Here is a 14,483-nt window from a genome sequence, read left to right on the forward strand (position 1 = left end):
ATCAGAGGATGTATGGATGCTGAGCAGGAGCAGAGTGTAACCTGCACACATGAAATGCAGCCTGTAGTCTCATGAGTAAGCCATCAGAGGGTGTATATGCTGAGCAGGAGCAGAGTGTAACCTGCACACATGAAATGCAGCCTGTAGTCTTATGAGTAAGCCATCAGAGGGTGTATGGGTGCTGAGCAGGAGCAGAGTGTAACCTGCACACATGAAATGCAGCCTGTAGTCTCATGAGTAAGCCATCAGAGGGTGTATATGCTGAGCAGGAGCAGAGTGTAACCTGCACACATGAAATGCAGCCTGTAGTCTTATGAGTAAGCCATCAGAGGGTGTATATGCTGAGCAGGAGCAGAGTGTAACCTGCACACATGAAATGCAGCCTGTAGTCTTATGAGTAAGCCATCAGAGGATGTATGGATGCTGAGCAGGAGCAGAGTGTAACCTGCACACATGAAATGCAGCCTGTAGTCTTATGAGTAAGCCATCAGAAGGTCACACGCTACTCTCACACGCTACTCTCACACGCTATTCTCACACGCTACTCTCACACGCTATTCTCTCACACGCTACACTCTCCTGTACTGGAAACAATGTTAGACTTGTGTCTCTGCTGCTACTAATGTTTTCTATCTTAGCTGCACTACACATACAAATCATTATGGGCTCGATTCACAAAGCGGTGCTAACAGTTAACACGCTGGTGAAAAGCCCTTTATCATGCCTAAACTCAGTTTAGGCATGATAAGTTTAGGTGTGATAAGTTTAGGTGTGATAAGTTTAGGCATGATAAGTTTAGGTGTGATAAGTTTAGGCATGCTAAGTTTAAGCGCCAACTGCGTTAGCACCGCAGTGCACAGCTGATCAAAAGTTTTACGCTAGCAAAGACTGGTGCACTTTGTATAAAGTTTAATGGCGCTGCTTTGCGTGCGGGACTTTGCAAGCGATCTAAACTTATCTAAACTTAGCATGCCTAAACTTATCACACCTAAACTTATCACACCTAAACTTATCACGCCTTAACTGGCTTTTCACCAGCATGGTGCAATGGTTATCATGCCTAAAGTCTTTTAGGCATGCTAACTGGGTTATCACCGCTTTGTGAATCGAGCCCTTTAGGCGTGATAGCCATTGCACCACTCTGGTGAAAAGCCAGTTTAGGTGTGATAAGTTTAGGTGTGATAAGTTTAGGCATGCTAAGTTTAGATAAGTGTAGATAGCGTGCAAAGTCCCGCACGCAAAGCAGCGCCATTAAACTCTATGCGATGTGCACCAGACTTTGCTAGCGCAAAACTTTTGATCAGCTGTGCACTGCGGTGCTAACCCAGTTGGTGCTTAAACTTATCATGCCTAAACTTATCACACCTAGGGCTCGATTCACAAAGCGGTGCTAACCCAGTTAGCATGCCTAAAAGACTTTAGGCATGATAACCATTGCACCATGCTGGTGAAAAGCCAGTTTAGGCGTGATAAGTTTAGGTGTGATAAGTTTAGGTGTGATAAGTTTAGGCATGCTAAGTTTAGATAAGTTTAGATCGCTTGCAAAGTCCCGCACGCAAAGCAGCGCCATTAAACTTTATACAAAGTGCACCAGTCTTTGCTAGCGTAAAACTTTTGATCAGCTGTGCACTGCGGTGCTAACGCAGTTGGCGCTTAAACTTAGCATGCCTAAACTTATCACACCTAAACTTATCATGCCTAAACTTATCACACCTAAACTTATCACACCTAAACTTATCATGCCTAAACTGATCACACCTAAACTTATCACGCCTAAACTTATCACACCTAAACTTATCATGCCTAAACTGAGTTTAGGCGTGATAAAGGGCTTTTCACCAGCGTGCTAACTGTTAGCACCGCTTTGTGAATCAGGCCCTATATCATTATAAGTTTATTTTCACTGCAGATTCTCTGACTGAAATAAATGGACTTTTGCACAAAATTCTAGTTTTTCAGGTTTCACCCGTATCTAGTGCTAAAGTGGGCCTGAGAGCTCCTGTCTGCTCTAAAAGATACACAACAGCATAAATAACCTTTACACAGAAAACATTTCTGTGTTACAGCTGATACAAATCCTGCAATAATTCTGCAGTGTGTCTACTTCCTGCTTTCATGGAAGCACACATATTGTTAGCAGCCTGGGCTTTCTAATGAGCTTATCTGCTTATCGGTCATAGGCAGTCATGTGACATGGGAGAGAGATCAAATTACAACTTGTGATTAGTCACAAATGAGGGGGAATTAAGCAGACTAAACTCTCTAAATACGTACAGGGTGCATTGCTCTGTGTTTTCCTTCTGTCCTGTGCAAGAGTTCAGGTCCTCTTTAAATATAACAGGCACACAAACACATCCATAAATAAAGACATGTGGTGGCCACAGTCAGGGTGGAGAGCTCGCAGGTTCCTCTCATGATTCTCCATCAGACAGGACCACTTCCCCTCCCTCCTCTCACTTCTCCAGAGGACAGTGACAGAGCAGGACCTGCACACAGGATGGGGGACGCCATCACCTACGCTCAGATGCACTTCACCAATAAACGGGACTCGCAGGGCAAAGCAGGTGAGAGGCAAGCGTTACTTTACCGACTCCTGCCCTCCTGTGATCACACACGGTGCGCAATGCATCGGTGTGAGCCTGGCCTAAAGCCTGAAAGCAGGTGAGAGGCAAGCATTACTTTACCGACTCAGGCCCTCCTGTGATCACACACGGTGCGCAATGCATCAGTGTGAGCCTGGCCTAAAGCCTGAAAGCAGGTGAGAGGCAAGCTTATCACTGACTTCACCGACTCCTGCCCTCCTGTGATCTCACATGGTGCGCAATGCATCAGTGTGAGCCTGGCCTAAAGCCTGAAAGCAGGTGAGAGGCAAGCATTACTTTACCGACTCAGGCCCTCCTGTAATCACACACGGTGCGCAATGCATCAGTGTGAGCCTGGCCTAAGGCCTGAAAGCAGGTGAGCGGCAAGCATATCACTGACTTCACCGACTCCTGCCCTCCTGTACTCACACACGGTGCGCAACGCATCAGTGTGAGCCTGGCCTAAAGCCTGAAAGCAGGTGAGAGGCAAGCATATCACTGACTTCACCGACTCCTGCCCTCCTGTGATCACACACGGTGCGCAATGCATCAGTGTGAGCCTGGCCTAATGCCTGAAAGCAGGTGAGAGGCAAGCTTATCACTGACTTCACCGACTCCTGCCCTCCTGTGATCTCACATGGTGCGCAATGCATCGGTGTGAGCCTAACCTAAAGCCTGAAACCAGGTGAGAGGCAAGCATTACTTTACCGACTCCTGCCCTCCTGTGATCACACACGGTGCGCAATGCATCAGTGTGAGCCTGGCCTAAGGCCTGAAAGCAGGTGAGAGGCAAGCATTACTTTACCGACTCAGGCCCTCCTGTGATCACACACGGTGCGCAATGCATCAGTGTGAGCCTGGCCTAAGGCCTGAAAGCAGGTGAGAGGCAAGCATTACTTTACCGACTCCTGCCCTCCTGTGATCACACACGGTGCGCAATGCATCAGTGTGAGCCTGGCCTAAGGCCTGAAAGCAGGTGAGAGGCAAGCTTATCACTGACTTCACCGACTCCTGCCCTCCTGTGATCACACACGGTGCGCAATGCATCAGTGTGAGCCTGGCCTAAGGCCTGAAAGCAGGTGAGAGGCAAGCATTACTTTACCGACTCCTGCCCTCCTGTGATCACACACGGTGCGCAATGCATCAGTGTGAGCCTGGCCTAAGGCCTGAAAGCAGGTGAGCGGCAAGCATATCACTGACTTCACCGACTCCTGCCCTCCTGTACTCACACACGGTGCGCAACGCATCAGTGTGAGCCTGGCCTAAAGCCTGAAAGCAGGTGAGAGGCAAGCATTACTTTACCGACTCAGGCCCTCCTGTAATCACACACGGTGCGCAATGCATCAGTGTGAGCCCGGCCTAAAGCCTGAAAGCAGGTGAGAGGCAAGCTTATCACTGACTTCACCGACTCCTGCCCTCCTGTGATCTCACATGGTGCACAATGCATCAGTGTGAGCCTGGCCTAAAGCCTGAAAGCAGGTGAGAGGCAAGCTTATCACTGACTTCACCGACTCCTGCCCTCCTGTGATCTCACATGGTGCGCAATGCATCAGTGTGAGCCTGGCCTGAGGCCTGAAAGCAGGTGAGAGGCAAGCGTATCACTGACTTTACCGACTCCTGCCCTCACACTGTGCGCAATGCATCAGTGTGAGCCTGGCCTAAAGCCTGAAAGCAGGTGAGAGGCAAGCTTATCACTGACTTCACCGACTCCTGCCCTCCTGTGATCTCACATGGTGCACAATGCATCAGTGTGAGCCTGGCCTAAAGCCTGAAAGCAGGTGAGAGGCAAGCTTATCACTGACTTCACCGACTCCTGCCCTCCTGTGATCTCACATGGTGCGCAATGCATCAGTGTGAGCCTGGCCTGAGGCCTGAAAGCAGGTGAGAGGCAAGCGTATCACTGACTTTACCGACTCCTGCCCTCACACTGTGCGCAATGCATCAGTGTGAGCCTGGCCTAAAGCCTGAAAGCAGGTGAGAGGCAAGCTTATCACTGACTTCACCGACTCCTGCCCTCCTGTGATCTCACATGGTGCGCAATGCATCAGTGTGAGCCTGGCCTGAGGCCTGAAAGCAGGTGAGAGGCAAGCGTATCACTGACTTTACCGACTCCTGCCCTCACACTGTGCGCAATGCATCAGTGTGAGCCTGGCCTAAAGCCTGAAAGCAGGTGAGAGGCAAGCGTATCACTGACTTTATCGACTCAGGCCCTCCTGTGATCTCACACGGGGCGCAATGCAGCAGTGTGAGCCTGGCCTAAGGCCTGAAAGCAGGTGAGAGGCAAGTGTATCACTGACTTCACCGACACAGGCCCTCCTGCACTCACACGGTGCGCAATGCATCAGTGTGAGCCTGGCCTAAGGCCTGAAAGCAGGTGAGAGGCAAGCGTATCACTGACTTCACTGACACAGGCCCTCCTGCACTCACACGGTGCGAGCAGGTGAGAGGCAAGCTTGTCACTGACTTTACTGACTCCTGCCATCCTGCACTCACACTGTGCGCAATGCATCAGTGTGAGCCTGGCCTAAGGCCTGCTACACACCGTCAGTTATGATTGTGCAATCACTGAACGACTTTATCACCTCCGTGTAGTGTGAGAGGCGAGCTAGCAGATATTAAATACTAGGAGCAGATTGTTTAGGTACACTCTGATACTCCATGGAGGTGCTGAAATTGGTCAGTGATTGGCCAATCATAATTGAATGTGTGTACCCCAGGCTTTAGGGTGCATACACATGTCTACTTTTGATTAACCAGTTTACCACTTGCATTCTAGTATAAAGCTGAGTACACACATGAGATAAGGGTGTTTGGAAAAAGTATCACAGACCCATTTTACCCCCTTCCATGTAGTATGAGAGGCAGAGCCATACTCTATACAGTCTATTCTACTGAGCTGAACTCCCCATCAGATAAAAATCTTTGCAAACTGAGGGATTTATCTGTCGCAGAGGTTTGTCAGGGAGTTTTGAAAAAGACTGATCTTTCTAAAGGTGTCCATTAACGGTACAATTTTTCACTAAATGCGGTCTTTCAATGCGAGTTTTACGATTTAATTGTATAGAAAATTTGAATTTTATGAAAGCAATTGACAAGTACAATAGGATAAAATCGATCTGAAAGTTGGATTTTATGATCAAATTTGAAGAAAGAATCATTCAGTAAATGTGAAAAATCAATAATTGCCTTCCGATTAGTTACAATTGTTCAAATCACCTTGAAGGATAGCATTTTCTGAAAAATTGTACTGTTAATGGACATGCTGCACACATGTAAAAGATCTGTTCCTGCAAAAGCAGGGCCTGGATAGGCGAGGGAAAGGAGCTGAGGAAGGCCTCCCATGATAGGGATAGACCTTCTGTCCGGTGGGGAAGGGGTTAAATTCTGGGAAGGGCTGGCCAGGTGACCTGAGCTAGTGGGGAGGCGGGTCGGAGAGAGTGTAGCTGGAGACAGGAAGGGCGTCAGTGGAAGGGGAGGAGCCAGAACGAGAGGAGATCGTTCCCTCCCACCCTCCCTTTGAATGGTGTTAGGTTTGGTTGTCATTGCAGCTGGCGGGGCAGGGATCCCGGAGGACGGTGGTTAATTCTTGGAGGAATTCCTCAGCGTATCCGTCATCTGAAAGGTGGTTATTAAGGGTATGCAGCTGTCCCCGAGTCGGCGTTTGCAGCTGGGGGGCAGTTATTTAGCTGCATTCCCTAAGTTTGGTCTGGTTTAAACTTCCGGTTTTCCTTGTCCTGCAAGGTTTTTTATAGTTCTAGTTTTTTATTGAGAATTGTTTTATATTAAAATATATTGTTCAATAAATTGGGCTGCATTGGCCTATTTTCTCCACGTCAATGTGAGTCCTTTGTATTCTTTGGCCACATACACACATCAGACTATAGTCTTTGGAAAATGAAAGACCACAGACCAATCTTACCCCCTTCCATGTAGTATGAGAGCCACACCTACACAGTCTATTATATGGAGCTGAACTCCCCATCAGACAGAAATCTTACCCCCTTCCATGTAGTATGAGAGCCACGCCTACACAGTCTATTCTATGGAGCTGCACTCCCCATCAGGAAAAAATCCTTGCAAGATGCTGCACACACAGATTCTGTACAGACACAAAAGATCAGCAGCTGCAAAAGATCTGTTCCTGCCAAAAATCCATTCCTGCAAATTGCAATGATAGTCTATGAGATCTGCAGATCATCATACACACATGATTTAACTGACATTCATCTGCAGAATCAGATCCACCAGGATGGATTTTCAGATCTGCAGATCTGCAGATGAATGTCAGTTAAATCATGTGTGTATGATGATCTGCAGATCTCATAGACTATCATTGCAATTTGCAGGAATGGATTTTTGGCAGGAACAGATCTTTTGCAGCTGCTGATCTTTTGTGTCTGTACAGAATCTGTGTGTGCAGCATCTTGCAAAGATTTTTTCCTGATGTGGAGTTCAGCTCCATAGAATAGACTGTGTAGAGTATGGCTCTTATACTACAGGAAGGGTGGTAAGATTGGTCTGTGATCTTTCATTTTCCAAAGACTATGGTCTGATGTGTGTATGTGGCCTTAGTGTGAAAGATTGGTGTGGGGGTAAAGGTTTTTGGGACAGGTAATGGGATATGCCGATATCAAGATCTGTTCCTGCAAAATGCATTCATAGTCTATGATATCTGCAGATCCTCATACACACCTTGTTTAACAGACATTCATCTGCAGATCAGATCCACCAGAATGGATCTTCAGATCTGCAGAGGATTGTCTGATCTGCAGATGAATGTCTGTTAAACAAGGTGTGAGGCCTCAATTCACTAAGCTTAACTCCTGTCTTTAATAACTCTTCTGAGCTGTTTTACAGTTATCACAATTATATCACCATGGTGATAACTGTAAAACAGCTCAGAAGAGTTATTAAAGACAGGAGTTAAGCTTAGTGAAATGAGGCAATTTGCAGGAACGGATCTTTTGCAGGAACAGATCTTTTGCAGATACTGATCTGTTGAATGTGTACAGCATCTGTGTGTGCAGCATCTTGCAAACATTTCTGTCTGATGGAGAGTTCAGCTCCATAGAATAGACTGTGTAGGTATGGCCCTCATACTACATGGAAGGGGGTAAGATTTCTGTCTGATGGGGAGTTCAGCTCCATAGAATAGACTGTGTAGAGTATGACTCTCATACTACATGGAGGGGGGTAAGATTTCTGTCTGATGAGGAGTGCAGCTCCATAGAATAGACTGTGTAGGTGTGGCTCTCATACTACATGGAAGGGGGTAAGATTTCTGTCTGATGGGGAGTGCAGCTCCATAGAATAGACTGTGTAGGTATGGCTCTCATACTACATGGAAGGGGGTAAGATTTCTGTCTGATGGGGAGTGCAGCTCCATAGAATAGAGTGTGTAGGTATGGCTCTCATACTACATGGAAGGGGGTAAGATTTCTGTCTGATGGGGAGTGCAGCTCCATAGAATAGACTGTGTAGGTGTGGCTCTCATACTACATGGAAGGGGGTAAGATTTCTGTCTGATGGGGAGTGCAGCCCCATAGAATAAACTATGTAGGTGTGGCTCTCATACTACATGGAAGGGGGTAAGATTTCTGTCTGATGGGGAGTGCAGCTCCATAGAATAGACTGTGTAGGTGTGGCTCTCATACTACATGGAAGGGGGTAAGATTTCTGTCTGATGGGGAGTGCAGCTCCATAGAATAGACTGTGTAGGTGTGGCTCTCATACTACATGGAAGGGGGTAAAATTGGATTGTGATCTTTCATTTTCCAAAGACTATGGTCTGATGTGTGTATGCACCTTTAGAGTGAGGTTATCTGGACTTCCAGCAGCTTTTTCCCACCTCCTGTGTGTTTCTAGTGCATCCAAACTCCAGCGCTCAGCTGGTCTGAGCACTATATAAATCAATAATAATAATAATAATTGTTCTGGACTTGTCTCTGGATTCTCCAGTATTTCATTGATTTCCATGACCTCAGCATTTATATCTTGTCCTTGGGCAAGCAAAGTCAGGCACAACACATCATGGGGTTGATTCACTATAATAAATAGCGTGCCTTATCAGAGTTAACATTCCTTATCAGAGTTATTGTGCCTTATCAGAGTTAGAATGCATTATCAGAATTAATGTGTCTTATCAGAGTTAACGTTTGCTACAAACTTATAGCTGCACATTGGCAATGATGAGAGCTCCATTCGTCCTGCCCTGAGCCCCTGCGGGTCCAATCACTTTAAGGACATTATCCCCGCAATATGGCGTTGATTCACCAAACAGCGCTATTTTATAATGCGTGTATGGCGTAAAGCTGTGTGCGCTATCGGCATAACGCTACAAGCAATCACGCTATCAGCAGGTACGGTATAGCGCATGTTCATTAAATAGTGGTTGAAAGTGAAACAATAAAGAGTGTTGTTAATACTTAGCACTGTTAAAGAATTACGTGCATACAAATTATGTGTTATTAATTTAAATAGTGTGTACTTTAATAGTGTATGCTTTAAAAACATAGCAAAGTTAGCATTAATTACCAAACATGCACTCATCCAGCCAAGCCTCAAACAGCTCCATCACTGTAGGAACATTTTAACAAAAATATTTAAAAAAATTAACATTTGTCCAGGACTATTCATACTTTTTAAATGTCCTAAATACTATTAATATTCACAGTGTCCCCAGCAATATGCTGCACCTTTACAGTGTCTTCAGGGGTGCTCAGATCACCCCTTTATAAAATCTGAATTGATTCGGATACCCAGATATCTGGATCTGAATCGGATATCCAAATCCGAACTTTGCGGTATCCGTGTACACGCGGATATCCGAACACATTATCCGGGATATCCGGGCGGATTCAGATATCGGCATTGAGAACCGGAAGTGGCCTTTAAATTGCTTCCAAAACGTTTTCAAGGGTAAATGAGGCATGTAGCATCATGTTTTTTTTTTTTTTTAAAGGGAAACACTGATTATGTGGGGACTTAAAAAAAAAAAAAAAAACATCAGGCCTAGGTTCCAGACAGCGGTCGTGCAGCCCACATTGTTTCCAAAGTCCAACCGCACAACTGGGACATGACAGTTTTCATCCCAGGCACCTCCAAAAAATTATGCAGCAATTGTGTTTTGGGTGAAATATAGGTGGTATCAGCAGCTGTGGCCTGTGGCAACCTGGCGGTGGGAGCTGCACAGGCAGCAGGAGCAGGGCAATGCAGCAGCAGCAGCAGCAGGTGTAACATGTGCCAGGAGCATACGTGGCATGTGGCACATGTACGTGGCACGTAGTGTTGGTGGTACCACGACTGTAAAAAAATTGTGAACCAGGTGGCTTAGTTAGTAATAGTTAATCAGGTGGAGCCAGTAGGTTGTGGTGGTAAAGGGTGGTAAGGCAGGCATAGTGATTCCCAGCCACTTCATGTCCCCCTCTTGCCAACAACAGGGAAAGACTCTCCCAACAGGGTCTGGAGGCGGTTTTTCCTTGCACGGGACGTGGTGTAAGGAGCAGAGGAGGCCACTGAGGACTGGCTGCCTGCACAGGCCTCAGTGTCAGCAGGAGTGGCAGAGGGGGTTCTGGTGCTCTGAGTCTGACCACTGCCAGCGGCAGCTTGCTTCAGCCAGATGATGTGGGGTACTTGTACTTTATTAAAATCAAAGTTGGACTTTAAAGGACTTACGAGGCAAACTGGCCCCAAAAAATTAAATATCTGTATTAAATATCAATGCACGGAGGGCGCCGTCCGCGCCCTCCGTGCTGTTCCGATGGGTCTCTGCATCTCAATGTGCCCCCCCGGCCGGTCCCGACCCCACAGCCCGGGTCGGGCTCTCCTTCCTCCAGTAAGATGGCCGCCAGAGCTGGCCGCGGCTGCGCAGTCCGCATATGCGCGAGTGCGGCTGCGCAGCTCTAGGGCCTTCCCCCCCCCCCCCGATCCACACAACAGGAGACGGCCTATAGCGTGGATCGGGGGGGGGAGGCCCTAGAGCTGCGCAGGCACACTCGCGCATATGCGGACTGCGCAGCCGCGGCCAGCTCTGGCGGCCATCTTACTGGAGGAAGGAGAGCCCGACCCGGGCTGTGGGGTCGGGACCGGCCGGGGGGGCACATTGAGATGCGGGGACCCGGCGGAACTGAACGGAGGGCGCGGACGGCGCCCTCCGTGCATTGATATTTCATACAGGTATTTAACTTTTTGGGGCCAGTTCGCCTCATAAGTCCTTTAAAGCAAATCAGCACGGAGTGACAGACAGCAGAGGAGAAGACAGTGCACACTAACTGTCTAACTGTCACACTGACACTGCTCAGCATAGCAGAATTGCAGTAATCTGTAGTAAGCTAACACAGTAGTACTACTCTAACAATTAACTAGCACTGCAGTACTGACTACACAATAACACAGTAATCCTATTCCCTAACCTATACTGTGGCTAATAGCAGGCCAGTAGCAGGCCTGGTCTCTGTGCACAGCACACACAGACACAGGGCTGTGTGCAGCTGCTGCAGGCCTGCAGCACATACTCTGACTGTCACTGAATTTAATCAAGCTAGCTAACTAATAAACAATAGAACAATAATGTAGTGAAGGTGTTAATCACTTAAAAGCTTTAGGTTGATCACTGTATACAGCACTTGCTAAGCCAGGCAGCAGCACTGGAGCATGTCTCTCAGTGAGCAGCCAGTCACACAAGCAAGGACAATATTTCTCATCAGGCACCCCTCCTTATTACACAGGGGGGGCTGGCCAGGGTTCCCTTCTGTGATTGGGTGGTAGGGCTTAGGCTGGGAGCCCTCTGATTGGCTCAATGAGGTCAGGAGGGGCTGGCCAGGGTTCCCCTCTGTGATTGGTTGCTAGGGCTTCTGCTGGGAGCCCTCTGATTGGCTCAATGACATCATCTCCATGGTTACAGTATCCGGATTTGGATATCCACCGGATATCCGATCAGATATACGGATTGCGTACAAATATCCGCGTTACCCGGATAGAGCTATTCAGATTTGCAAAGAAATCTCCTGGGGCTTCAGTTTGCAGGAGATCGCATGTAGGCTGCGAATGCATCTTCAGTCTCCCAGCGGTGATCGCCACTCGGTGACTGTTAGACGGCTTTTTACTTAGTACAGCGCTGCGATCTGCAGCAGCGTTGTACTGGAGACAGCCACGTGACACAGCTGTCCCCCTGGGGCACAAGAGAGTGATCGGCTCTCATAGGCTGAAGCCTCTGACAGCCGATCGCTATGATTGGCTGGCGGGGGGTGGGAGGGAGGGAGAGGGAGGGAAAAAAAACGTAAATTTATTTAAAAAAAAAATACAATAAATATTTGTAGAAAAAAAAAAAAAAGAAACAACTGGGGGGCAATCAGATCCCACCGACAGAAAGCTCTGTTGGTGGGGAGAAAGGGGGGGGGATCACTAGTGTGCTGTGTTGTTGGCCTTTAAGCTGCAGTGGCCTATTTTGAAAAAAATAGTCTGGTCTTTAGGGGGGTTTAGCACTGCGGTCCTCAAGTGGTTAAATGCCTGAACACACGGGCGCTCTTGTGCCCGCTTTTCATCTTTCATCTGTAAGGTCTGGAGCAGCTAGAATGCTTTATGGAAAGATTTTAGAGTTTTGAGACTCACCGGCATTTGTAAAAAAAAGCTTTGCTAATACCAGGCTATGGTGTTGAGCCCACAAGAGCGATTGCAATTTTTGAAATCGTAATCGCAGGACATGCAGCATTTTGTGAGTGTTTGCAGTCATATACATAGTCTATGAGTTAGCGTAATCGCTGGAAAACGCAGCTGCAATCACCTACAAAGTGTTTACACCAGGGGCGACTCCAGGATGTGTTTTATTGAGGGTGCTATGCAGGTGCCAGACCAACTTCCAGTGTAGCTGATGACCGCAGTATAAAATGGGCGTGTTCATGCACTGGAAATAGAGTGTGTGTGTGTGTGTATATTGCGCACACACACACCAGCTAACTTTCATGTACTTCACATGCTCTGTGATGTGCATGGGCATATTAAGCTTTCATATAAACCACATGACAGGATGCATTTTTACAGATGACATGCTAATCTCTTGTGTTTCTGTGCTGCGGAGCTGGGTCAGTGACAAAACACATGAGGATCAATGCATTCACATGTGCATTATAAGTGTGCATGAGCTCTCAGATCCAAAACCAACACAGCCATCTGTATATACTGTCTAGACTAGAGCACACTAAATACAAAGACATACTACATGCATACCTCACACACAGGCAATATTCCTCACTATCTCCCTGTCCTGAGGAATTTCTTGTAGCATAACTCTGGTTATCAGCTTGGTTCAGAGCTGTAAACAGTCAGCAAGGAGATCAGTTACAGCTTTCTCTGCTCTGGATAGCTTGGTCTCCATTCAATTGTCAATTTCTACACAATACTAGAATCCCATGTACAAATGTTACAGATTGCCCTGCAAGGTTATGGTGAAGCAGAACTCCTAGGAGTGTGTAAGAGACCAAAAAAACTCCATATTAAGATAAACGTATGAACAAATGTGAACAGGAGTTCCAAGATGGTAACTTACTCTTGCAGTCAGCACTGTTTCCACATGGGGAGGGTGGAGACTGAAGTGAATAATGATGAGAAGATGCATCCACAAGGAGGGGGGTCAAGAGGTCTCTGTGACAAACAGAAATCCAGTGCTGCTTTTGAATAACATGATTATACCAGCAAGCATCCACTCAGAGCTTGCAGCTCTGGCCAAGTGTCTGATAGGTGCCTTCATGTCCTTCAATGTAGAACCCCCCTGTCAGGCCCCTCAAATTCTCTGGTCCCCACCCCAGCCTCCCCCCACTGATGGTCTATCTTGGTGGATGGCTGTTGGTGGTGCCTGGTGTCAGGTGTTGGATCATGGTGGTGGTGGTCCTCGGTGATGGTGGTTATGCTGGCTGTTGGCGCTGCTGGGTGTCTGGTGTTGCATCATGGTAGTGGTGGTCCTCGGTGATGGTGGTAATGCTGGCTGTTGGTGCTGCTGGGTGTCAGGTGTTACATCATGGTGGTGGTGGTCCTCGGTGATGGTGGTAATGCTGGCTGTTGATACTGCTGGGTGTGAGGTGTTGGATCATGGTGGTGGGGGACCTAGGTGATGGTGGTAATGCTGGCTGTTGGCCGTGTGGAAGTGCTGGCTGTTGGTGCTGCCGGGTGTCAGGTATTGGATCATGGTGGTGGATCTAGGTGATGGTGGTAATGCTGGCTGTTGGTGGTGCCTGGTGTCAGGTGGTGGATCATGGTGGTGGTGGTCCTCGTGATGGTGGTTATGCTGGCTGTTGGTGCTGCAGTATGTCAGGTGTTGGTTCATGGGAGTGGTACTCGGTGATGGTGGAAATACTGAGTGTTGGCGGTGTGGAAGTGCTGGATGTTGGTACTGCTGGGTGTCAGTTGCTGGTTCATGGTGGAGGTGCTTGATGTTGTGTCGGTAGTGGTGTGTGTTGGTGTTGGTTAGTTGAATGATCCAGGATATTTCTCTATAACCTGTCTCTCCATTGATATTCTAGCCACTCTGCATAGTGGGGATAATGTCACCTACTCAGCTCTCAAGCCCTCAAAGGAAACGAGCAGTAAGAAAAAACCTTCCAAGACAAAGCAAGGTAAAGTTCGGGGCATTCTGGTTCTGACTGGGGCAAATATATGCATGGGAATCTTCTGATGATGTGATGCAAAGGGTGTGAAGGTTGTTCCTCTCACTTCTAAATACTTAACAAGTTGATTTGTATTATGTTCATTTTTTTTTTTGGTGTGTGTGTGGAAGAAAACCCCATGGAACTCCATGTCAGGAGCCGGCCCTGCAGCACGCCTGCAGATACGGTTCCGGACTGCGTGTTTGACCAGATCGAGAGGGGAAGCAACCTTATTCGAGCTAACACAAGGCTGTAACCCCTCAGA

General features: G+C 47.5%; 1 protein-coding gene across 1 annotated transcript in view; it reads left to right on the top strand.

The window, feature by feature from the left end:
* The first annotated feature begins 2,477 nt into the window (after positions 1–2,477).
* The window catches only part of LOC137544775 (uncharacterized), a 79,564-nt gene continuing 67,558 nt past the window's right edge, over positions 2,478–14,483 (top strand). Inside the window, exons 1-2 of the mRNA XM_068265869.1 lie at positions 2,478–2,564; positions 14,096–14,188. Coding sequence (XP_068121970.1) covers positions 2,498–2,564; positions 14,096–14,188 — 160 coding nt within the window. The 5' untranslated portion in view covers positions 2,478–2,497. The remainder of the gene's footprint in view (positions 2,565–14,095; positions 14,189–14,483) is intronic.

Source organism: Hyperolius riggenbachi, chromosome 1 (assembly GCF_040937935.1).
Source record: "Hyperolius riggenbachi isolate aHypRig1 chromosome 1, aHypRig1.pri, whole genome shotgun sequence".
Classification (NCBI taxonomy): Eukaryota; Metazoa; Chordata; class Amphibia; order Anura; family Hyperoliidae; genus Hyperolius; species Hyperolius riggenbachi.